Genomic DNA, 22,500 nt, shown 5'->3' with positions numbered 1-22,500 from the left:
GCTCCAGTACCAGCCAACCCGCGCTCCAGTACCAGCCAACCTACGCTCCAGTACCAGCCAACCTACTCTCCAGTACCAGCCAACCCGCGCTCCAGTACCAGCAAACCTGCGCTCCAGTACCAGCAAACCCGCGCTCCAGTACCAGCCAACCTGCTCTCCAGTACCAGCAAACCCGCGCTCCAGTACCAGCCAACCCGCGCTCCAGTACCAGCAAACCTGCGCTCCAGTACCAGCAAACCCGCGCTCCAGTACCAGCCAACCCGCGCTCCAGTACCAGCCAACCTGCGCTCCAGTACCAGCCAACCCGCGCTCCAGTACCAGCCAACCCGCGCTCCAGTACCAGCAAACCCGCGCTCCACTACCAGCAAACCTGCACTCCAGTACCAGCAAACCTGCGCTCCAGTACCAGCAAACCCGCGCTCCAGTACCAGCCAACCTGCGCTCCAGTACCAGCCAACCCGCGCTCCAGTACCACCAAACCTGCGCTCCAGTACCAGCAAACCCGCGCTCCAGTACCAGCCAACCTGCGCTCCAGTACCAGCCAACCTGCGCTCCAGTACCAGCCAACCTGCGCTCCAGTACCAGCCAACCTGCGCTCCAGTACCAGCCAACCGCGGCGACTGCTTCCTGGACTTCTCCGCTCGGGTTAATCTGCGTTATTCAGGTGCCCGCGGGTCCAGCGCTTCGGGGGTGCCGCGTGTGTACGCTGTTTCGCCCTAAATTACTCCCTCATTCACACATGGCTGACCCCCTTTAATGGGCAAAAGGGGGGGAGGAGAAAGCAGTTATTTACTGTAGAAACCTCAGAGATTACAGGCACACATCATTCCTCAGGGCTTGAAAAAGCAACACGTCGGTATATTTTTAAATATCGTCCGCTGTTTTTGGCGGGTTTCCTCCAGCACCGGGAAGCCACAGATAAGAGAAGGGATTACAGTCCCTCTCCGTCACTGCTGAACTCGTCCGAATGAACTGGATGAGCTGATTGGCCGCGCCGGCCCGCTAACAGAGTCACAGATTTCAGACCAAGTGGCCCGTAATCTGTGGAGATTCACATTTCCCCCGAAAGCCAGCATGTTCAGAGACTGCAAAACGCTCTACATTCAGAGAGCTCCCGACCCCGCTCTGCATCCCAGCCCGAGGGCTCCAGACCCCGCTCTGCATCCCAGCCCGAGAGCTCCAGACCCCGCTCTGCATCCCAGCCCGAGGGTTTCTCAGCCGCTGTCGCCAATCAAATTACGAAATGCTGCTCCCATAAAAACTGTAACTGCACAAAACCGCGTCAGGGAAAAAAGAAAAAGAAAAAAAAAAGTGAAATTGTCATCACGGTTACCGGTAATAAAATGAGGATTTGCTGTGAGTTTTCATTCTGCCAAATTTCTCTCGATCCATCCACAGTAACCTGCAGACTTGGAGAGCGTCTGCTGTTGGCAGTTTTGGGGATCCTCTCTCCGCCAGGTTTACTGTACTCTGTGCTACAGGGGACAGGGCCATATGCAGCTGTAACACCCCCAGATCTACATGGTACAACATACAGCAAACTGACATTTCCCAGAGGAATAAAAGACATGAAAATTCTACTAATTAATCCATTCATTCATTCATTAACTCAACCACGCATTCATTCATTCCTTCATTGACTCATTAATTACTGTAATTAACACTTTCACAGCGCACTTCCCCCAGTTCTGCAGACCCAGGGGAGAGATTCCCATCCCCTTTATTTCATTTCATCTCCTTTTTTTCCCCTGATAATTTCTCTGCGGAACCACAGTGCTTCCTGATGATTCCAATGAACAAACGCAACACAGCAAATCCACTTCAGATGGCTGAAGAGGGAAGCCAGTTTCACAGTCCATAATAACCCCTGGAAAGGCCAGTGGGGGGGTGCATGCCAACATGCTGTTGCTATGGAGACTAAGCCCCGCCCTCCAGGACAGGGAGAACACCGCTCACCACGCCATCCCGCCCAACCCCCCCCCAGACACAGGCCCTCTGAAGCCCTGCCGGTGTTCAGTCACAGGGTGTTCAGTCACAGGCCCTGTGAAGCCCCGCCCGTGTTCAGACACAGGCCCTGTGAAGCCCAACCCCCCCCCAGACACAGGCCCTGTGAAGCCCCGCCGGTGTTCAGACACAGGCCCTGTGAAGCCCCGCCGGTGTTCAGACACAGGCCCTGTGAGGCCCCGCCGGTGTTCAGTCACAGGCCCTGTGAAGCCCCGCCGGTGTTCAGTCACAGGCCCTGTGAGGCCCCGCCGGTGTTCAGTCACAGGCCCTGTGAAGCCCCGCCGGTGTTCCTGTGCCCAGAGTTTGAGTTTGGGATAAAAAAAGCGCTCAAACTTGACGCGGATCAATTGCTGTTTGAAGTGCAGTAACTTAGCGCTCATCTTTCTCACCAACACACTGATGGACGCTCCAGGCTCAGTCCTGCCAGGTGAGAAACAGGACGCATCTATGAGCAGAGCAATGGGACCAACGCCCCGAGGTCCCACAGTCCATCTTCTGTTCAGCTCTCAAAGGGCGGCGTTTCATCTCTTTACATGATTCGCCAGCCTGGAAGACTCACTGCACACACACAAACGCACAGAGCTTACTAAACTAAAGGAAGACTCACTGCACACACACAAACGCACAGAGCTTACTAAACTAAAGGAAGACTCACTGCACACACACAAACGCACAGAGCTTACAGCAACAAAAGGCAGGTAATGTGGTTTCAGAGCCAGAGAGAAGCTGCAGAAATTAAATGTAGGTTTAGTCATTTGCTGGAGGGCAGAGGCAACAGCAATGTCCTGTCTGAGGGTCTGAAAGCTTATGGCTGCAGGCCGGGTTCCTTAACCAGTGCTAATACAGCTGCAGCTGGATCTGGCTCACTATCGCCCTCCAGTGGTGGTCATGGCACTGGCGCGCAGCGCTGGAGGGAACACGCTGGTCCTTTCAGACCAGCCAGGCTGTGAGGATCCTGGACTAACAGGTGAGGTCAGAGGTCAGAGGCCAGAGGTCAGGCATAATCCCCCGTGCTCCCCAAAATGAGGGGCTTCAGAGAGCACACAGGACACAAACCTGCCAATCAGAGAACACACGGGCCACAACTGACCAATCAGAGAACACACGGGCCACAACCCACCTATCAGAGAACACAGTATGCTTAATGAGAGCTGTGTCAGTAAATGAATGCACAGTATGCTTAATGTGAGCGGTGTCAGTAAACGCCTAGCTCTATTAATGCACAGGGTGTTGAATATGTCAGGTGACTGGATGAGGGGGGTTGTGGGTCTTTACTATTGTAGCCGCAGCCAGAGAGCTAGCGCAGGCAGGAGACACACTTCTCAAAGCTGCATTCAGGACTGCTGACGTTAGATTAATTAAAACGATTAACACCACTTCTGCCTTTCACAGCCCAATTGTTCTGCCACATCTTTCAGAGGAGCTTTTTAAAAAACATTAGTGATTACAGATAACAGGGAAGGAGAACAATCTACACCATTAATATCAATCCCGAATTTAAGTAATGGATTCATTAAAGCCAAACAAAGTTAATGATCAGTGCTGCTGTGTCTGTGGAACGTTATGCAGGGAATTCATAATGCAGAGGTCACAGACTCGAGTCGAGGCACACGCATCCATTTTCTAAATGTACATTCACAGAGTGATCATCGTCTCCACTGCATTACACCCAGGTGCCACACTGCCTACCTATCAGCAGCGTGTTCCACTGATCTGGGTTTCAGTAATGCAGACTTTCAGCGTGGGCGTGAGTGTGTGTGCGTGTAAGTGTGTGTGTGTGTGTGTGTGTTATGTGAGTGTGCGTGTGAGTACGTACATGTGCATGTGTGAGCCTGTGTGCGTGCGTGTGTGTGAGCCTGTGTGCGTGCGTGTGTGAGCCTGTGTGCATGCGTGTGTGTGAGCCTGTGTGCATGCGTGTGTGTGAGCCTGTGTGCGTGCGTGTGTGTGAGCCTGTGTGCGTGCGTGTGTGTGAGCCTGTGTGCGTGCGTGTGTGTGAGCCTGTGTGCGTGTGTGTGTGTGAGCCTGTGTGCGTGTGTGTGTGTGAGCCTGTGTGCGTGCGTGTGTGTGAGCCTGTGTGCGTGTGTGTGTGTGAGCCTGTGTGCGTGTGTGTGTGTGAGCCTGTGTGCGTGTGTGCGTGTGTGTGTGTGTATGTGTGTGTTATGTGAGTGTGCGTGTGTGTGTATGTGAGTGTGTGTGTGAGTACGTACATGTGCATGTGTGAGCCTGTGTGCGTGCGTGTGTGTGAGCCTGTGTGCGTGTGTGTGTGTGTGTGTGTGTGTTATGTGTGTGTGAGCCTGTGTGCGTGTGTGTGTGTGAGCCTGTGTGTGTGCGTGTGTGTCTGAATTTGGGGGGACATTCCGTAGATGACTCAAAAAGATTTTTTTCAATACTTTCTCAAAATATGAAGCAAATCCTGTTTCTTCAAAGAAAAATACCAGTATTAAGAATGAATGACCTTGCAGCAGCTGAATTAAAACAGTATTATATAAGGGCTTTTGAAAAGATGTCCTGAACCATTTATTCTGAATTAGGGCATTTTTTCAGTGAGAAAACCTCCTGAAAGCTGTGAAACAGCCGTGGGCAGACGTGTCGAGGTGATGAAAGCAACAGCAGGAACTCAGGAAAGTCATTTCCTTTCTGAAGCAGAGAATGCAGTCCACATTCTCAACGCTGCATTCTCTGGACACAATCCTCTCAGTCCAACCTTGACCTCCCCGACCTTCTACAGTAACATGCAGATGCATGCTGGGATACATCCCTCCAGAGTGGGCACACAGTGCATATTAAATGACACCGGGGCGGCCCAGCCCTGTACCTGGAGATCTACCGTCCAGTAGGTTCTCACTCAAACCCTAATTTGGCACACCTGACTATTTATCAGCTCAATGGGATCTCTTGCAGTTGAATGAGGTGTGCTTGGTTAATGTGGTAGTACAAACCTACTGAAAGGTAGATCCCCAGGAACAGGATTAAGCAGCCCTGAATTACACACTCTCCTGAATCGTAATAACAGGTTTAGGATAATTTGTTCAATAATCTAATAATGAGCTTTATCATTTGCTCATCAGACAAGCTTATTAAGGGTAATCCTCCCAGCTCATATTTCACTCATTATCTTTGTACGATAATGAACCAGTTCCCACTGATCACCTGCGGCTCCAGGGCGCATTGACTGTGCCCCGCGGGAGATTCGAACCCGCAAATCCATAAAGACCAGTGTGGGATTTGGACGTTCATCAGCTTGGTCTTTCCTCACACAGCCTCTGAATAATTAAAGCAAAACCGAGTCTTCCATCACTGCTTCTCCCCGGCTCTGCGAAGGCGCAGTGATAAATCTGTCTGAATCCATTAAAAGAGCCCAGACACAACGCCTGCTTTTCTCTGTTCAGAAACACCGTGAGGGGTGGGGCCGGCGAGGGGGGGGCCGGCGAGGGGGGGGGACCGGGCAGATAACAGGACTAAAAATGAGGAGCGGAATAAAGGAGCCTGAATCAATAACGTGAGCAGCGGTGTGATAACAGGCACCGATCGCTAGTGACTCACTCACCAGCCCTGAGAGACAAATTAGCCCTCTCATCTCCATCTTCCTCCCGCCTGCCCACGCCTCTGCAGAACACACACACACACACACACACGTGCGCGCGCATACACACACACACACACACACTCACACACACACACACACACACACACACACACGCGCGCATACACACACACACACACACGCGCGCATACACACACACACACACACCAACTCTCACACACACACACACACACACACACACGCGCACACACACACACACACACACGCACACACACACACACACACACACGCGCGCGCGCATACACACACACACGCGCACACACACACACACCAACTCACATACACACACACACACGCACACACACACACACACACACACACACACACACACACACTCCTGTTTAAGTTTCTCTCACTCTGCCTTTCTCCATCTCTCTCTGTCTCACTTGTACATTCACTCACACACAATATCGCTCTATTTCTCGCTCGCTCACTCACCCTCTCACACACCCGTCTGAGCGTGAATGAATGAATGACTAATGAATGAATGAATAATGACACACGTCGCACCCCCAACCGTTTTATGCATGATCATAATCCCCCGACTGACGGGGTTTAAGGGGTGATAATGGGGCCGTATTGGAGATTAACCTCACCCCCCTGCGGTGCTATGCCTGTTTACACCCGAAACAGCTGCTCCAGGGTCCCGTGCTCCTGTTTGTCCAGTTTAAAAAATGCTTTTAGCACATCCTAATCTTTCAGGCCCCTTTCATCAAATCCTTGCTCTCTGCAAGAAAGCAACAACAACAAAAAAAGACATGAACGGCAGTTACCTAGCATTTTTTTAAACAACCGTGGCTAAAACAACATCACTTCATCTTCCTGGTAGCTGTAAAACAGTTAATGCTGAATGCATAGTTTCCGTGGAAACGTACCTGGGGATGTTCTCAGAATTTAAAACTTCGGCTGTGCTGAAGACAGACAGCGTAGGCCGACGTTCCCAAAGCGCACATCCCTCTAAACCGCACGTCTCACTAAACCGCACATCCCTCTAAACCGCACGCCCCTCTAAACCGCACGTCTCACTAAACCGCACATCCCTCTAAACCGCACGTCTCTCTAAACCGCACGTCTCTCTAAACCGCACGTCTCTCTAAACCGCACATCCCTCTAAACCGCACATCCCTCTAAACCGCACGTCTCTCTAAACCGCACGTCTCTCTAAACCGCACATCCCTCTAAACCGCACATCCCTCTAAACCGCACGTCTCTCTAAACCGCACGTCTCTCTAAACCGCACGCCTCTCTAAACCGCACGCCCCTCTAAACCGCACATCCCTGTAACCCGCACGCCCCTCTAAACCGCACGTCTCACTAAACCGCACATCCCTCTAAACCGCACGCCTCTCTAAACCGCACGCCCTCTAAACCGCACGCCCCTCTAAACCGCACATCCCTCTAAACCACACTGCCTCCTAAACCGCACATCCCTCTAAACCGCACGTCTCTCTAAACCACACTGCCTCCTAAACCACACTGCCCCTCTAAACCGCACATCTCTCTAAACCGCACGCCCCTCTAAACCGCTTCCAAACATTTCAGCTGAAGATAAAGCAAGGTGCGTCTGAGTCCCAGACTCTCGGGTAAATTACCCATCATTCCTCACGGGTGCCCTTTAATTGATTGGACCCCCAAGTTCTCGTAATGAATGAATCTGCCTTTTTTTCTGCAGAAACCCAGGCAAGTTCTGGAAAAGAAGGAAAATGTTTTTCACCCCGATTAAGGGCTTCAGAAAGGCACTCTGAGGGAAAATGAATTCTTATAATCCATCTTCCCTGAGCCGAGCTGTATCAGACAGTCACAGTAATATGCTAAACTAATTTACCATTAAATAATGACTGGAGCACTGGGACCAGTCGACGGCGTGCTGTATGCGTCCGATAAGCAGGTGTGCTGTGCGGAAACACCTCACACACAGAGCTCCTGATTTTACAGCCATTTTAGCAAACGCTCTTATCCAGAGCGACTAACACTAAAACTTTTTTCATATAGCATTTACATTCCACCCATACACACAGCCGGATATAACCTGAAGCAGTGCAGGTTAAGCACCTTTCTCAAGGCTTTAGGTTGCAGGACCAGCCCCTGACCCACTGTACGACACTGCTGCCCACGGCTGCTGCAGATGAGGCTCTATTTAAAGGCAAAGGATGGAAATCCCTAAACTGAAGCAGCAGTACCTCCATGTGCTGGAGGTAAGAGCACATGTGCCAGCAGAGGAGGCCTTTCTGATGGACCCAGAGTCTGAGAGACGGTCCAGCCTCAGCCCCCCCGCTGCACTCACACACACAACCCGCTGCACTCACACACACAACCCGCTGCACTCACACACACAACCCGCTAAATCTCACACACACAACCCGCTAAATCTCCTGGAAATGCGTCTGCTGTCTGTCCTGCCACGCCCGAGATGCATGAGAGACTCCTGAGAGATTTACCGCTCCACGCATCCCCCGCTTCTCTTACACAACCTTTCCTCAGGGAAGTCTTCTGTGGAAATGTGGCCCGATGCCTCCCCTCCCATGTGAAATATCTTCCACCAGAGTGGGCCGTGTGCTTTTAAACATGAACCCCTGGCTGCGTTCCAGAGTCGCTCCCCGACCCCACAGTCCCGCAGAGCCGCACCAGACCCAACATCACCGAGAGGGATCACGTGCCAGAGACACGAACTGGTGAAAAAAGCGCAATTTATATCTTTTGAATCCCTTTTGAATCGCTTTTTGAATCACCATTAATAACCCGCTAGGTGCAGCCTGAACAGCGAATGGCGGGACCTCACCAGGCCACTGGAAAAAGCCGTTTCTGATTCTGAGAGGGTAATCTGGGCACGTGCTAACGAACAGACAGGCTTCCATAATGACTGAGCGTTCCCTATGAGCATGCAGCACATGCACACGACCAGGCGGAGACGAACGAGCACTTTATTACTAAACAGATTAAAGTCATCAGACAGGGAGCGTAATTGTGTTGTCTTGCACTGCTCTCAGAACCACTGTTCATCAAACGCACCGAAATGACAAAGCAATCAAGCCGACCCTGAACATGTTAATTCACTGCGACACTCGTGATGAAAACCTCGTTATAACAGAACGGGACTGGAATGCATTCCGGCGTGAATCTCCAGAGCTGAACGGGCTCTGTGTGACTGAGGGAGAGAACGGGGTTCCAATACCGGTGCAGACAAAGCAGCTGGTGTTTATGGAGCCAACGACCCAATGACCCAATGACCAAGGACTGAGCCGCTTTGTAACGCTGAACGTTTGTTTTTGAGGTCTGAGGAGCCTCGGGGTTCACAGAGCAGTGCACAGCTCTTATCAGCGTGAGTAAATCCATCCTCCCGCTCGGCATGCTGGGAGCTCATCGCGCAGCGGGAAATCCACATGAACTCCGGCCAGCGTCCCGCTGCGCGCAGAGAACAGGAGGAAGGCTGCGACTCACTCTTTCATTTGGTTATTCCTTTATTTAATTTAATCTCTCTCTCTCTCTCTCTCTCCCTTTCTCTCTCCCTTGGCTCTGGGGAAACTAAAGTCTCCAGATTAAAAATGAACCTAAATATAGACATAATTAATAAGCAAACCAGAGTGAGCACTGAAAACATCAACAAACATGAATGTGCCTGAGCCATAGAAGTGAATGGAGCCTGGGCCAGAGGATCCAAACCGTGCCCAAACCATGCCATCTCTCACACAGGCCCTCAGCACCACGGACAGACCTTTATTATATTAAATTACAGGCATTTAGCAGACGCTCTTATCCAGAGTGACTTACATTGTACCCAATATCCATTTATACAGCTGGATATATACTTCAGCAATGCAGGTTAAGTACCTTGCTCACGGGTACAACGGCAGTGTCCTACCTGGGAATCGAACCTGCGACCTTCAGGTTACAAGACCAGCTCCTTAGCCATTATACCACACAGCACAGTAAACACAGGCCCTGCTTTAGACAGTACATACTGTGCTGATGTATGTTAGTCAGGTATCAGGGCTGCATTGATGCAGACTGCAGCATGGGTGCGGTCCTGGGACCTGTAGCTCCTAATCTCCGGCCTGGGAGCACTTCCTGTTCCGGCCGGCCCCAGGAGTGGAGCAGCGCTGATGTGTGACGGGGTCTCCTGGAGATAAACGACAGCCGGGCGTACCCCCCCGCTCAGAAAAACCGCCCCCGCGTCTGTCTGTATGAACAGGAGAGCGGGACAGGCCGCCCCTCCTCGTGTGTGTTTTTATTTTCGGCTTTGTGCAGACAGGTAGAGAGCAGAGAGAGGAACAGCTAGAGGAGGGAGCACATCCCCCCCTCCCCCCGTCCTGTGTAGAGAGAAGTGCATTCAGCTCCAGGGTCGGCTAGCCTGGTGAGATGTAGCAAACAAACCTGATTTTAACGTCATAGCCCAACAACCACAGTTTTATTATCTTTCCTTCACTGAACAAAACACACACACACACACACACTAACACACACACACACAATCCCCTCCCACATTATTCCACAATTCTGTCATCACAGCTGCCGTAACTCTCTGCTCAGAAGACGTCCCTCTGGTTAAATTTCCCTCTTGTACGGCTGGATATTTTACTGAAGTAATTCAGGTTAATTACCCTGATGAAGTACCCCCCCGGGGAACAGAATCAGCATGCGCCCCCCCCCCCCTCCCCCAGCAACCCCCGGTCCATGTCGCAGCTGTATGTTTTAATGAAGACGTCAGTTAATCAATGAGGCAAATTGAAGCGAATTAAAAACAACGTCCCACTTTCGTGAAAAAATGTCACCCGTCTCCCAAATTAATGTGTATGGGGCCCGTTCCCCAGCCTGGCTTCTCCCCGCCCTCCGTAAGGGACGAGCCACGCCCCTCTCTGATACGACAAGCACCTAAACTTCCACCCCGAGCAGCTCAATTATCTCCAGTCATCTTCATTTTAAAGGAAGGTCATCCAGCGTACATGAACAACAGCACAGAGGCATCTTTGATACGTGTGTTTGAAGCACAGAATGAGAGCGCAGAAAGCCTTTCTCAGCTCATTTTTAATTATTACTGTGTCAGTTTAATCTTCATTTAAAAATCACACAGAGAATGTTGTTGTTGTATTTTTTGTTGTTGCAATTTACCATTTTGCTCTGGAACCACTTTCATTGTTAATGGACAACACCAGCTTAAAAGCACTTTTCCTTTTGGTGAGCATTCTTTTATCAGAAATGTATCTCTCTAATTTAAACTTCAAATGAGCACATCTGTCTTAGCGTGATAAGCTGATTTTTAAGGGAAATATTGAACTGGAGATAATTAGCATTTGCAATCAGTTCCCCAAACACAATGTCGGCACATCCAACACTTCACCCTGAACTCTGAGTTTTGCTACAGTGCTCAGCACACACAAGAATTTGACCTTTGACCTGGGAGGAGCTCTGAAACCAACACAGGAAGGACCTCACTGTCCTTCATTTCCCACAATCCTCCAGGAGCCTGGTGCAACCCCTCCTGCCTGACTCAGTCAGGGCCTCTGAGTGCCAGGAGCTGCCAGTCCTGCTAAAGACCCACCCCCCCAACACCCCACACCCCACACCCCACACCCCACACACCCAAACACCCAAACACCCAAACACCCAAAACCATGAGTCAGACGCTAATGTGTGCCCCTGGAGGACGGTAACTGGCAGACAGGGGGGCAGGAGATGGTGCTGTCCGGCTAAACAGCGTAAATACAGCCAGGGCTGGAGCTCCGGCCGAACAGCGTAAATACAGCCAGGGCTGGAGCTCCGGCTGAACAGCGTGAATACAGCCAGGGCTGGAGCTCCGGCTAAACAGCGTAAATACAGCCAGGGCTGGAGCTCCGGCTGAACAGCGTAAATACAGCCAGGGCTGGAGCTCCGGCTGAACAGCGTAAATACAGCCAGGGCTGGAGCTCCGGCTAAACAGCGTAAATACAGCCAGGGCTGGAGCTCCGGCCGAACAGCGTAAATACAGCCAGGGCTGGAGCTCCGGCTGAACAGCGTGAATACAGCCAGGGCTGGAGCTCCGGCTGAACAGCGTAAATACAGCCAGGGCTGGAGCTCCGGCTAAACAGCGTAAATACAGCCAGGGCTGGAGCTCCGGCTAAACAGCGTAAATACAGCCAGGGCTGGAGCTCCGGCTGAACAGCGTAAATACAGCCAGGGCTGGAGCTCCGGCTAAACAGCGTAAATACAGCCAGGGCTGGAGCTCCGGCCGAACAGCGTAAATACAGCCAGGGCTGGAGCTCCGGCTAAACAGCGTAAATACAGCCAGGGCTGGAGCTCCGGCCGAACAGCGTAAATACAGCCAGGGCTGGAGCTCCGGCCGAACAGCGTAAATACAGCCAGGGCTGGAGCTCCGGCCGAACAGCGTAAATACAGCCAGGGCTGGAGCTCCGGCCGAACAGCGTAAATACAGCCAGGGCTGGAGCTCCGGCTGAACAGCGTAAATACAGCCAGGGCTGGAGCTCCGGCCGAACAGCGTAAATACAGCCAGGGCTGGAGCGCACGAGGCAGCGAAAGAGCTCCACAGCGCATCAAGGGCTACCGGACTCTCACTCTCTCTTACTCTCACTCTCCCTCTCTCTCTCTCTCTCTCTCTCCCCCTGATCCCCCCCCCTCCCACAGGAACAGATGACAGATTAAACTAAAGAAGTGTTCTGATTCTATCCGGTAACCGTGGAGAATGGGTTAGGATTGATTCTGGCGCTGCGGTGTGGATGGTCTGATTCTACCCGGCTAACATGTATTGAATGTTCTGGTTTTAAGCCGATACACCAGGGAGGTAGAATAGAATACTTTACCTGTACCCTTCTGTCCACAGCAGCAGTGTGTGTTGTGTGACTCTAATCTGTCAACTCCGTATGGGGAAATAACTCCTCCCCCATAGCGTCAGGGTCGAGTTCGACAGCGAATGATACAGGACGGTGTGTAACAGGCCCACAGTGTGCATATGCATGGTGAGAGAGCCACCACACTGTCTGTAGGGCAGGTTGGATAAGACGCCTTGCTAAGCTAACAGCTAATGAAGAGCACTGTATGAGCATGATCTCCATGGATCTCCATGGCAGGCTATGCCACACACCGACTACTCTCTGCATGAAATAAATTCTTCCTAATGTCTGTACAGAATTTACCCTTTTGCTCATTTCCATTTATGTCCCCTCGTTCTATTAACAGAACTCAAGCGGAAGATTCTCTTCTGCACGCACACCCTGGAGGCAACGTCCCCCACACCCAACCCAACACTCGCAGTCACACACCCACAGGCTGATTGGCTCATCCCACCAAACGACGTGAACCAATCAGAGCCTGTGGAAAACATCCTCACAGGCAGCCAGTTAGCAGGCAGTTTAACAGACGAGGCCGGCTGCACTCGTTTTGCCCTTTGCTCTTCTTTCGCTCTCTCTGTCCATCCGGGCTCATCCCACACTCCCCCCGGGAGAGATTTTAGAGGCAGGAATCTCTCTCTCCCAAGCTCTAATAAAACCCGTAAAAAGCTCACCTCATCTTATATCAGCGCTACAGAACACACATTAAAAAAAAATTAAAATGCACATGATATAAACCCCATCAAAACCCACATTAATCCAGATCACGCTTCTGGATAATAAATGTTTTCAGAAGAGAGTAGGGGGGGGGGGGGTGTGGGAGGAGGGGCTCGGGCGAAGCTGAAACTTTGAAGCTACATTCCTGGAATAAATTACAGCATACAGTAAGATGGAGAGTGCAGGGAAATGGGTTCATTTAGAGAGCCCAAAGAAATGAGAAAAGAAGATTACATTACAGTCTTCAGAAAGATGCCTGTGTGTGCGTGTGTGTGTGTGTGTGTGCGTGTGTGTATATACGTGCGTGCGTTTGTGTGTGTGTGTCTGCGTGCGTGTGTGTGTGAGTGTGTGTGTGTGTGTGAGTGTGCGTGTGTGTGTATATACGTGCGTGCGTTTGTGTGTGTGTGTGTGCGTGCGTGTGTGAGTGTGCGTGTGTGTGAGTGTGCGTGTGTGTGTGTGTGTGTGTGTGAACAGGGAAAGGATCCACATCATTACAGGCCAACACCAGGACAGCTCAGGCCTGTCCACGTACACGGCCTCTGGCTTTCCTCAGAAGCACACACTCATCACACTCCACTGGATTTATTTCACCATGTGCATTATCCTGTCAGCACATTTTTATTTACTCTATCAGCAAACACTGATATTGAGTTACTGTATGGCTGTAACAATAACAATAATAATAATAATAATGATAACGGCCGTTTGTTTTGCCGTGAGCGGCGCTCTCTGGCAGGACTGCCCGTCCTCTGTGCTTCAGCCGCGTAACCACAGCGACCGTGACGGACTGATGAAGACTGATGAAGAGGAAGCTGACGGCGGAGCGGCTCAGATCAGCCTGTAAACACAGCAGCTGCGCGTTTGCCCGTTTATGCGTTCATGTGTTTATGTGGAGGAACGACAGCGGATTGAAAAGACACAGTGCCAGGCACTGGGGAAGTGATCAGACACGAATCCGTTTGAACAGGTACTGATCAGGTCCAGCATTTAGCATGACTACACCTGCTGCTGCTGCTACTGCTGCTGCTGCTGCTGCAGCTAATGCTAATGCTAATACTGCTAATGCTACTGCTACTGCTGCTGCTGCTGCTGCAGCTAATGCTAATACTGCTACTGCTACTGCTGCTGCTGCAGCTAATGCTAATACTGCTACTGCTACCGCTGCTGCTGCTGCTGCTGCTGCTGCAGCTAATGCTAATACTGCTACTGCTACTGCTGCTGCTGCTGCTGCAGCTAATGCTAATACTGCTACTGCTACTGCTACTGCTGCTGCTGCAGCTAATGCTGCAGCTAATGCTAATACTGCTACTGCTACTGCTAGTGCTAGTGCTGCTGCAGAATCAGAGTGGGACATGCAGGCCATGCAGGGGTGTGGTAAGGACATGCAGGCCATGCAGGGGTGTGGTAAGGACATGCAGGCCATGCAGGGGTGTGGTAAGGACATACAGGCCATGCAGGGGTGTGGTAAGGACATGCAGGCCATGCAGGGGTGTGGTAAGGACATACAGGCCATGCAGGGGTGTGGTAAGGACATGCAGGCCATGCAGGGGTGTGGTAAGGACATGCAGCTCATGCAGGGGTGTGGTAAGGACATGCAGGCCATGCAGGGGTGTGGTAAGGACATGCAGGCCATGCAGGGGTGTGGTAAGGACATGCAGGCCATGCAGGGGTGTGGTAAGGACATGCAGGCCATGCAGGGGTGCGGTAAGGACATGCAGGCCATGCAGGGGTGTGGTAAGGACATGCAGGCCATGCAGGGGTGCGATAAGGACATGCAGGCCATGCAGGGGTGCGGTAAGGACATGCAGGCCATGCAGGGGTGTGGTAAGGACATGCAGGCCATGCAGGGGTGTGGTAAGGACATGTGGTAAGGACATGCTCCTGTTGGTCTCTCTGCTCTTAGCGCTTTTTATTAGCGCACGGCGGCCCAGCGGGAAGCCCCGCCCACAGGAGAGCTCACCCACCGTCAGCTGAGCCCTGCAGGGCGGCGCTCTCCACTAACGAGCCCCGCCCGAAAACCTGACCACAGCCGGCCTCAAAACCAAACCCCAGGGTGCGCGAGAGGGAGGGAGGGAGGGAGGGAGAGAGAGAGGGAGGGGGAGAGGGAGAGAGGGAGGGAGGGGGAGGGACGACAGGCCACGTTTACATCCAGAACACTGCATCGCCCCGAAAACACTTATTCCGACTGGCATCATACAACATCATACAAATTTCTATAAATATCTCCAGATATGCATCATGAGGTGTGTGCAGTATTTTCATGGACAGCTCTGAGAGGCTTTCAGGCAGCAGTGTTAATGGAATATAATTACCCTGCAGTTATTAAACAGGAGAAGACCAGGAGGCGTGGCGTTCTGTTAACATTTCAGAAAGGAGGAGAGTCGCCCACAGACCAGTTTTAGTCTCATACAAAGCGAATCAGCGTACGCAGGCAGAATATTTATCCCATGCAAACCAATCAGTCGGTTTTAGTGTTTACACGAGTAGCATTCTCCTATGGAGCGGATTAACAAAAGGCTCACGCCAGCCCTTTCAGAGCGAACGAAACTCACACGGGAACCGGAGAGTCTGCTCCGGCTGAGCTGGTTACACCAGGCGTGCTTATTCTGATTGGGTGGCTAATCTGATTAGACATGGAATACGAGGATCCGTGTAAACGCAGATATAGTGAGAGAAAGAGAGAGAGAGAGAGAGAGAGAGAGAGGGGGGGAAGGAGAGAGAGAGATACAGGGAGAAGGAGAGAGAGAGAGGGAGACAGAGAGAGAAAGAGAGAGAGAGAGAGAGAGAGAGAGAGAGAGGAGAAGAATTCTGTTCTTTTGTTTCCAATTTTGACTCCGCATTTGTTTTTGGTGTACATTGATTTGATTATATCATATACTTTACCCCCTACACCACTTTGGATAAGCATGTAGAACAAACCATTGTGCCAATTTGAATCAAATGCCTTCTTGAAATCTATGAAACAGGCAAAAATTTTGTTTTTATTTTGGTTGACATGACATGTCATTCCAGTGCCAAGGCTATTTCCAATTAAAGGAAGACTTTTCATTGGAAGACTAAGTCTTGTGTAGGTGATCACTCTTATTTCAGACTTCAGATCTTCTGTCAGTCTCAGCGTCATCAGTCCCACCTCTGACGCTGAATGACATGACACACTTCAGCCTGAGTACGTATTCAGCCTGTGAGAACGCAAACACGCCCACAGCAAAGCATGCTGGGATGCTTTAACCTCCCGGCCTATTCCCGGCAATCTCGGGAGGCACATTGCATTCAGAGCACTTCTGTCTCTCCGGTGCAGCAGATGAAAGGGATTTATGAGCTCATTCTCTTTCTGTTTTCAGTTGAACCTAAACACCCTTACTTCACCGTGGCTAAAACCGCAGACCAAAGTGGAGAGCGGACTGTCCAAGGGCCCTCCTTCGATCATCAGGCTCTTCTGTTTATGTTTTCGCTGAACAGGAGGACTGCTTTTGTAATTTACTTTATAACGCTTTCACTTTCTGACCCCGCTTTTTGGTTTAAGGTGCTCTCGCTGACAGCAGCGCTGCAGGAGGTCACAGGCTGGTTCCTGAGCGGGACGTCCCGCTGAGCCCATCAGTACCACTCAGCCCAGCAGAACGTGCGGCTCCTCAGACACACAGACCTGTCCTCTATGAGGGACAGAAATAAATTGGCTGGTCTGACAAGGGTAACAGAGAGGTTTTTGTCCTGGGAGTGATCATGTGACCACTACAGACCCACAGAGCACAGACCAGACCACAGACCCATAGAGCTACAGACCGGACTACAGACCCATAGAGCTACAGACCCACGGAGCACAGCCCTGACTACAGACCCACGGAGCGTGCCCAGTGCTCCCGCTGCCCGCCTGCTCTGTCCCCCAGCCTCTCAGCCTCTGAGGCTCATTAGCCCTGTCAGCGCGTGACCAGCGCAGAGCTGAGATGTGAGAGACGCACAGGGGGAGCGGCTGGTGCGAGGGGGGGGGGGGGGGCGAGGGGGGGGGGCTGTGATGGGGGAGCGGCTGGTGCGAGGGGGGGTGTTCGGGGGGGGCTGTGACAGGGGAGCGCTCTGCGTTTAGTAAACATGAAAGGGACAGTTTGACCTTGGACCAAAAGAACCAGCCTGATAATCAGCAACAAGTCAACCCTCTGATTTGATTCCACCTTCATGTGAGAGCAAGAGAGAGAGAAAGAGGGAGGGGGGAGAGAGAGAGAGAGAGAGAGAGAGAGAAAGAGAGAGAGCCACAGTACCATCTGCATCACGACACACCCACAGAAAGGCATTCACTGTCATACAGCTGAAAAGGAGGGATCAACACAAAACCAGCTGTTTCTGGAAACTGGAGAAGCATACGCAACACATGTAAACACCATGAAATAAAAGATGACTGGCAGCCATTTTGTCTCAGATTCATCTCAGACCTCAAATCCAACACCCTTAAGCATAAACAGAAAAACTAAATGGACACAAAGGTGCACTCAGTGTACTCTGCCTTCTCCAGGCGGCTGCAGCCTGTACGCACGGCTGCCTGGTGTTCCAGCGTGTGGAGTTATTTCCCGTCATAGTCACATATGAAAGGAGAGGCGTAATTAAAGGTGGGAGGCGTTGAGCTCCAGTCCCACACGCAGGCCGCAGCAGCGCCAGGTGCCAAACCCGCGCGGCTTATCGGCACATCCAGCCCAGCACAGGGGCAGTATGGGAAATGTGATTAGAGCGAGCCGGGCGAGCGAGCGCATGGTGTTAATGCTGATTACACGCGCCTCTGCTCCGCTCTGCTCTGCTCTGCTCTGCTCTGGTCTGCTCCGCTCTGCTCTGCTCTGCTCTGCTCCGCTCCGCTCCGCTCTGTGCTGTGCTGTGCTGTGCTGATCTGTGCTGTGCTGTGCTGTGCTGTGCTGTGCTGTGCTGTGCTGATCTGTGCTGTGCTGTGCTGTGCTGTGCTGTGCTGTGCTGTGCTGATCTGTGCTGTGCTGTGCTGTGCTGTGCTGTGCTGTGCTGTGCTGTGCTGTGCTGTGCTGTGCTGTGCTGTGCTGTATCAGTCCAGTCCAGTCCAGTCCTGGGCCGAAGACTCTAAATCTTCAAAGGAAAACTTAAAAAAGAAAGATATAAAGTTTGAAGTGAAAGTTCTTCATCTGAGCTCAAAGGATGTGAAGGTTTTTTTGAATGCCTACTTAACGCTGTTTTAATATTTCTGCCCTGCTGGGGCAGGGTGTGGGCAGAGGATGAAAGGGAGGGAAGTTTCCACATCCCAAGGTAAACGGGGAAAACGTGCCTGTGCCCCGCTGGGGTGGGGGCTGGGGTGGGGGTGGGGGTGGGGGGGCGTAGGCCTGGTCCTTCACTGCTTACCCCCCAAGCATCCGCAGTTACCCCAACCGTCACATTCTCACCATCACCCCCCCCCCCCTACTGATTACATCACATATGACATCACAATGGACTGCCATCGCTGGGCTGGGCTTACAGTGGTGAAGGGTAAAACTCACAGTGCTCCAGTGTCCAATCAGAGGGCTGGGTTTTGGGAGACTCTTTTGGCTGCAGGTTTGAATCCCAGGTCTAGGGCCTCTGAGGTACCCTTGAACGAAGCTCTTAAACAGACTCTGAGTTATCCCGGTAAACGGACTCTGAGTTATCCCGGTAAACGGACTCTGAGTTATCCCGGTAAACGGACTCTGAGTTATCCCGGTAAACTGACTCTGAGTTATCCCGGTAAACGGACTTTGAGTTATCCCAGTAAACATCCAAAGTGTACAAATTCTCAAGCTCTGAGGCTTCCTGACCAAGATCCAAGGGAGCCCGCCAAGAAAAGAAATAACATAGAACGCTCCAGCCAAGAATGAGATGAGGTTTTTACTCCATTATTGGGAGCTCACGGGCGAGAGAGAGACGCTGTGCTCGCCCAGCAGGCCCAGTGACTGACTGCTCCATGCAGACGCTACGTGCGGCTAATTGGACGTCTCTGTAATCCTCTGTCTCCGCTCTGTGTTGTGTTGGGGCACAGAAGCCTGGAGCTGTCAGCCTGTCTCAGGGGGGGAAGCTCACAGAAAAACCTCCTCCATGCCTCTACATCACAGACCAGGCAGCCAGAGTCACAGCCCAGCGCATTTCAGCTTCCTAAACTGCTCCCTCTCTCCCTCTCTCCCTCTCCCTCTCCCTCTCCCTCTCCCTCTCTCATTATGACCAGAGTACATGGAGGGCAGGCAGCCCAGTGGAACCTCTAAACCCAAAAAGGCTTTTCATTTTGTGGGCTTGCGGCAGACAGAGACCGGTCCGGATCAGGGGAGACGTCCCGGACCAAGAGCACAAAGCCACACTCAGACCCAGAGCTGCCATTCCTCCCCTCCAGTCAGAGGGGTCTGGGGGGGTCAGGGGGGGTCTGGGGGGGAGGGGTCTGGATGGGCCTGGGTGGGCCTGGGTGGGGTCTGGGTGGGGTCTGGGTGGGCCTGGGTGGGCCTGGGTGGGGTCTGGGTGGGGTCTGGGTGGGTCTGGGTGGGGCCTGGGTGGGCCTGGGTGGGCCTGGGTGGGGCCTGGGTGGGGTCTGGGGGGGTCTGGGTGGGCCTGGGTGGGCCTGGGTGGGCCTGGGTGGGGCCTGGGTGGGGTCTGGGGGGGCTGTGGGTGGGCCTGGGGGGGTCTGAGTTGGTCTTGGTGAGTCTGAGTTCTCCCTTTCCCTCTCTCTTTTACTCCCCAGCACCCCGCCCATCTCCCACTCTCCCTCTCCCTGTGTCAGTCTGCAGTGTTCCCCCCTGCGCTCGCTGTGTGTGTTTTTACCACATTCCTTTATTTGAAGCGGCGTGTGAGAGAGCGCGTTCACGCCCGTCTTATTTACGCATTCGTGACCCAGCCCCCCGCTCCAGCGCTCTTCTGTTCCCCTGCGTTCCGCTTCTCTGAGTCTCTGCCCCTTCGCCCCTCTCCGTGAATCTCATGTTTTTTAAAGATGAGGAACAGAAAAGTCATGGGGACCCAGACTCTGGGTCCCCATGAAAAAAAAAAAAAACACACACACACACACACACAGACACACACACACTCACACACACACATACACACACACACACACACGCTCACGTACACACGCACACACACACACACACACACTCTCTCACACACACACACACACACTCTCACACACACACACACACGCTCTCTCACTCACACACACATGCTCACGTACACACTCACACATACACGCACGCACACACACACACACACACACACACACACACACTCACAGACACACACACACACACACACACACGCTCACGTACACACGTACGCACGCACGCACACACACACACGCACACACACATGATTCTGAATGGAAATAGCATGTGTAAAGGTCCCAGGGGACCCGTATAGCCCCTGGTTAATCTCCTAAGCACATATATGTTACAGCTTGTGAATTTTAACGCTGCAGTTTATATCATAATTAATTCAGCGGCTTTTCCATCAGCCACAGTGGTAATCCAATCACGCAGCGCCAAAATTGATTATGGGGGTCAGGGGAAAGGATGGGGGTGATTATGGTGCCCCATTTCCAAAGCTGCTCTGGGCACAGGGGACATGGAGCCAACACACACACGCACACACACATGCACACAGATACACACGCGCACACACACACACACACACACACACACACACACTAACAGCCAAAGCAGGGAGCTTCACACTGGCTTCTATCCAGTCAGTAAAATATCTGATGGCATTACAGATGTTTTTTCATCTCACTGTTTTTGATCCCGATTGTCAAGTGCAGGGAATTAGAGAAATTCAGCCAATTAAAAGGCGCTGAGAAACAGAAAGCCAGGGAAAGCGTTTGATTGGACGCAATCCAAGAATTCATAAATCAGCCCTGCAGCAGCCAGGCGTCTGGCAGGCGCCCAGCCAGAAGCCGTCACATTCCTTTCAGCCTCCAAATAAACACACACATCGCATGCCAGCCGCCAGAGAGAACGCTGGCAGCTGTCTGTAAACCCCTCCCAGGCAAAACACTGACATCACTCAACCGAGACAGCCAATGAAACGCCACCCAACTCTCCATGGGTGTGGGTGTTAGGGTTAGGGTCTGCCCTCAGCGTGATGAGTGTGTGTGTGTGTGCACGTGCGTGTGCGTGTGCGTGTGTGTGTGTGTGCGCATGCGTGCGTGTGCGTGCGCGCGCGCGTGCGCGTGCGCGGGACTGACCGGTCTCCCGGGAGATCTGGACGAAGGCCTCCACGCCGCTCTCGCCGTAGTTGCCCTCGGACGCCAGCGTGGAGACGTAGTTCCAGCCCATCGCCATGACGATGTCCAGCATGGCCTGCGCCTGGTAGGAGTCGGGCGGGACCACGCGGGAGAAGAAGTCGTAGCGGCTGTTATCGCTCAGCTCCGGCGCCGTGGAGGCGTAGCTGATCTGCGGGATCTGAGGAGAGAGAGCAGGGCCCACAGACCATCACTACAGACCATTACCACAGACCGTCACTACAGACCAACTACAGACCATTACCACAGACCATCACTACAGACCTCACATCCCCTCACAGACTGCTGCACAGTCCCCTCACATCCCCTCACACACTGCTGCACAGTCCCCTCACATCCCCTCACAGACTGCTGCACAGTCCCCTCACATTCCCTCACAGACTGCTGAACAGTCCACTCACATCCCCTCACATCCCCTCACAGACTGCTGCACAGTCCACTCACATCCCCTCACATCCCCTCACAGACTGCTGCACAGTCCACTCACATCCCCTCACATCCCCTCACAGACTGCTGCACAGTCCACTCACATCCCCTTACATCCCCTCACAGACTGCTGCACAGTCCACTCACATCCCCTCACATCCCCTCACAGACTGCTGCACAGTCCACTCACATCCCCTCACATCCCCTCACAGACTGCTGCACAGTCCCCTCACATCCCCTCACATCCCCTCACAGACTTCTTCAACTGAGCCATTACCGCCCTTCAGACAACCATGAATCGCGCTAAACTGGAAGGATAACAGCCATGGCGGAAACGCAGGGCTCAGTGAGTTAGCGTGCGCTCTGAGAGGGGTCAGCGCGTAAACAGCGGGGGCTGCTGCAGAAACATCACGCTTCCTCTTAAACTCCGCTCACGCTCCCCAAAGCCCAGCACCGGGAATCATGGGAAAGGCCTTTTATCAAATTTCCAGGCGGCGCTGGATGAATAATGCATTTCCGAAAACAGCAGAAAAAGTAAATAAGACCGAGGGAGATTCGCTATAGAAATGAAACTCTCGCGACGCACACAGAGTAAAATACATATTTCCAGAGATGTATGCAGATTCTAAAAATATCGTCTCGTTACTCTCAGCACAAGCTGTTCCGAGCCACAAGCAGAGCGAGCTAGCACACGTCCA

The 22,500-nt window shown here is 52.4% G+C and overlaps 1 protein-coding gene across 4 annotated transcripts in view; it reads right to left on the bottom strand.

Annotated features, from left to right (window-relative positions):
• LOC118218684 (metabotropic glutamate receptor 8-like) overlaps nt 1-22,500 on the bottom strand; it is a 95,579-nt gene that overhangs the window by 40,151 nt on the left and 32,928 nt on the right. For all 4 annotated transcript variants that reach the window (XM_035401275.1, XM_035401274.1, XM_035401278.1 and 1 more), the window contains exon 4: nt 21,320-21,536. In XM_035401275.1, coding sequence (XP_035257166.1) covers nt 21,320-21,536 — 217 coding nt within the window. The remainder of the gene's footprint in view (nt 1-21,319; nt 21,537-22,500) is intronic.

The sequence above is a fragment of the Anguilla anguilla genome, chromosome 19, assembly GCF_013347855.1.
Source record: "Anguilla anguilla isolate fAngAng1 chromosome 19, fAngAng1.pri, whole genome shotgun sequence".
In the NCBI taxonomy this organism is placed as follows: domain Eukaryota; kingdom Metazoa; phylum Chordata; class Actinopteri; order Anguilliformes; family Anguillidae; genus Anguilla; species Anguilla anguilla.
The sequence above is the reverse complement of the archived record's forward strand: the minus strand, read 5'-3'. Positions and strand labels throughout refer to the sequence as shown.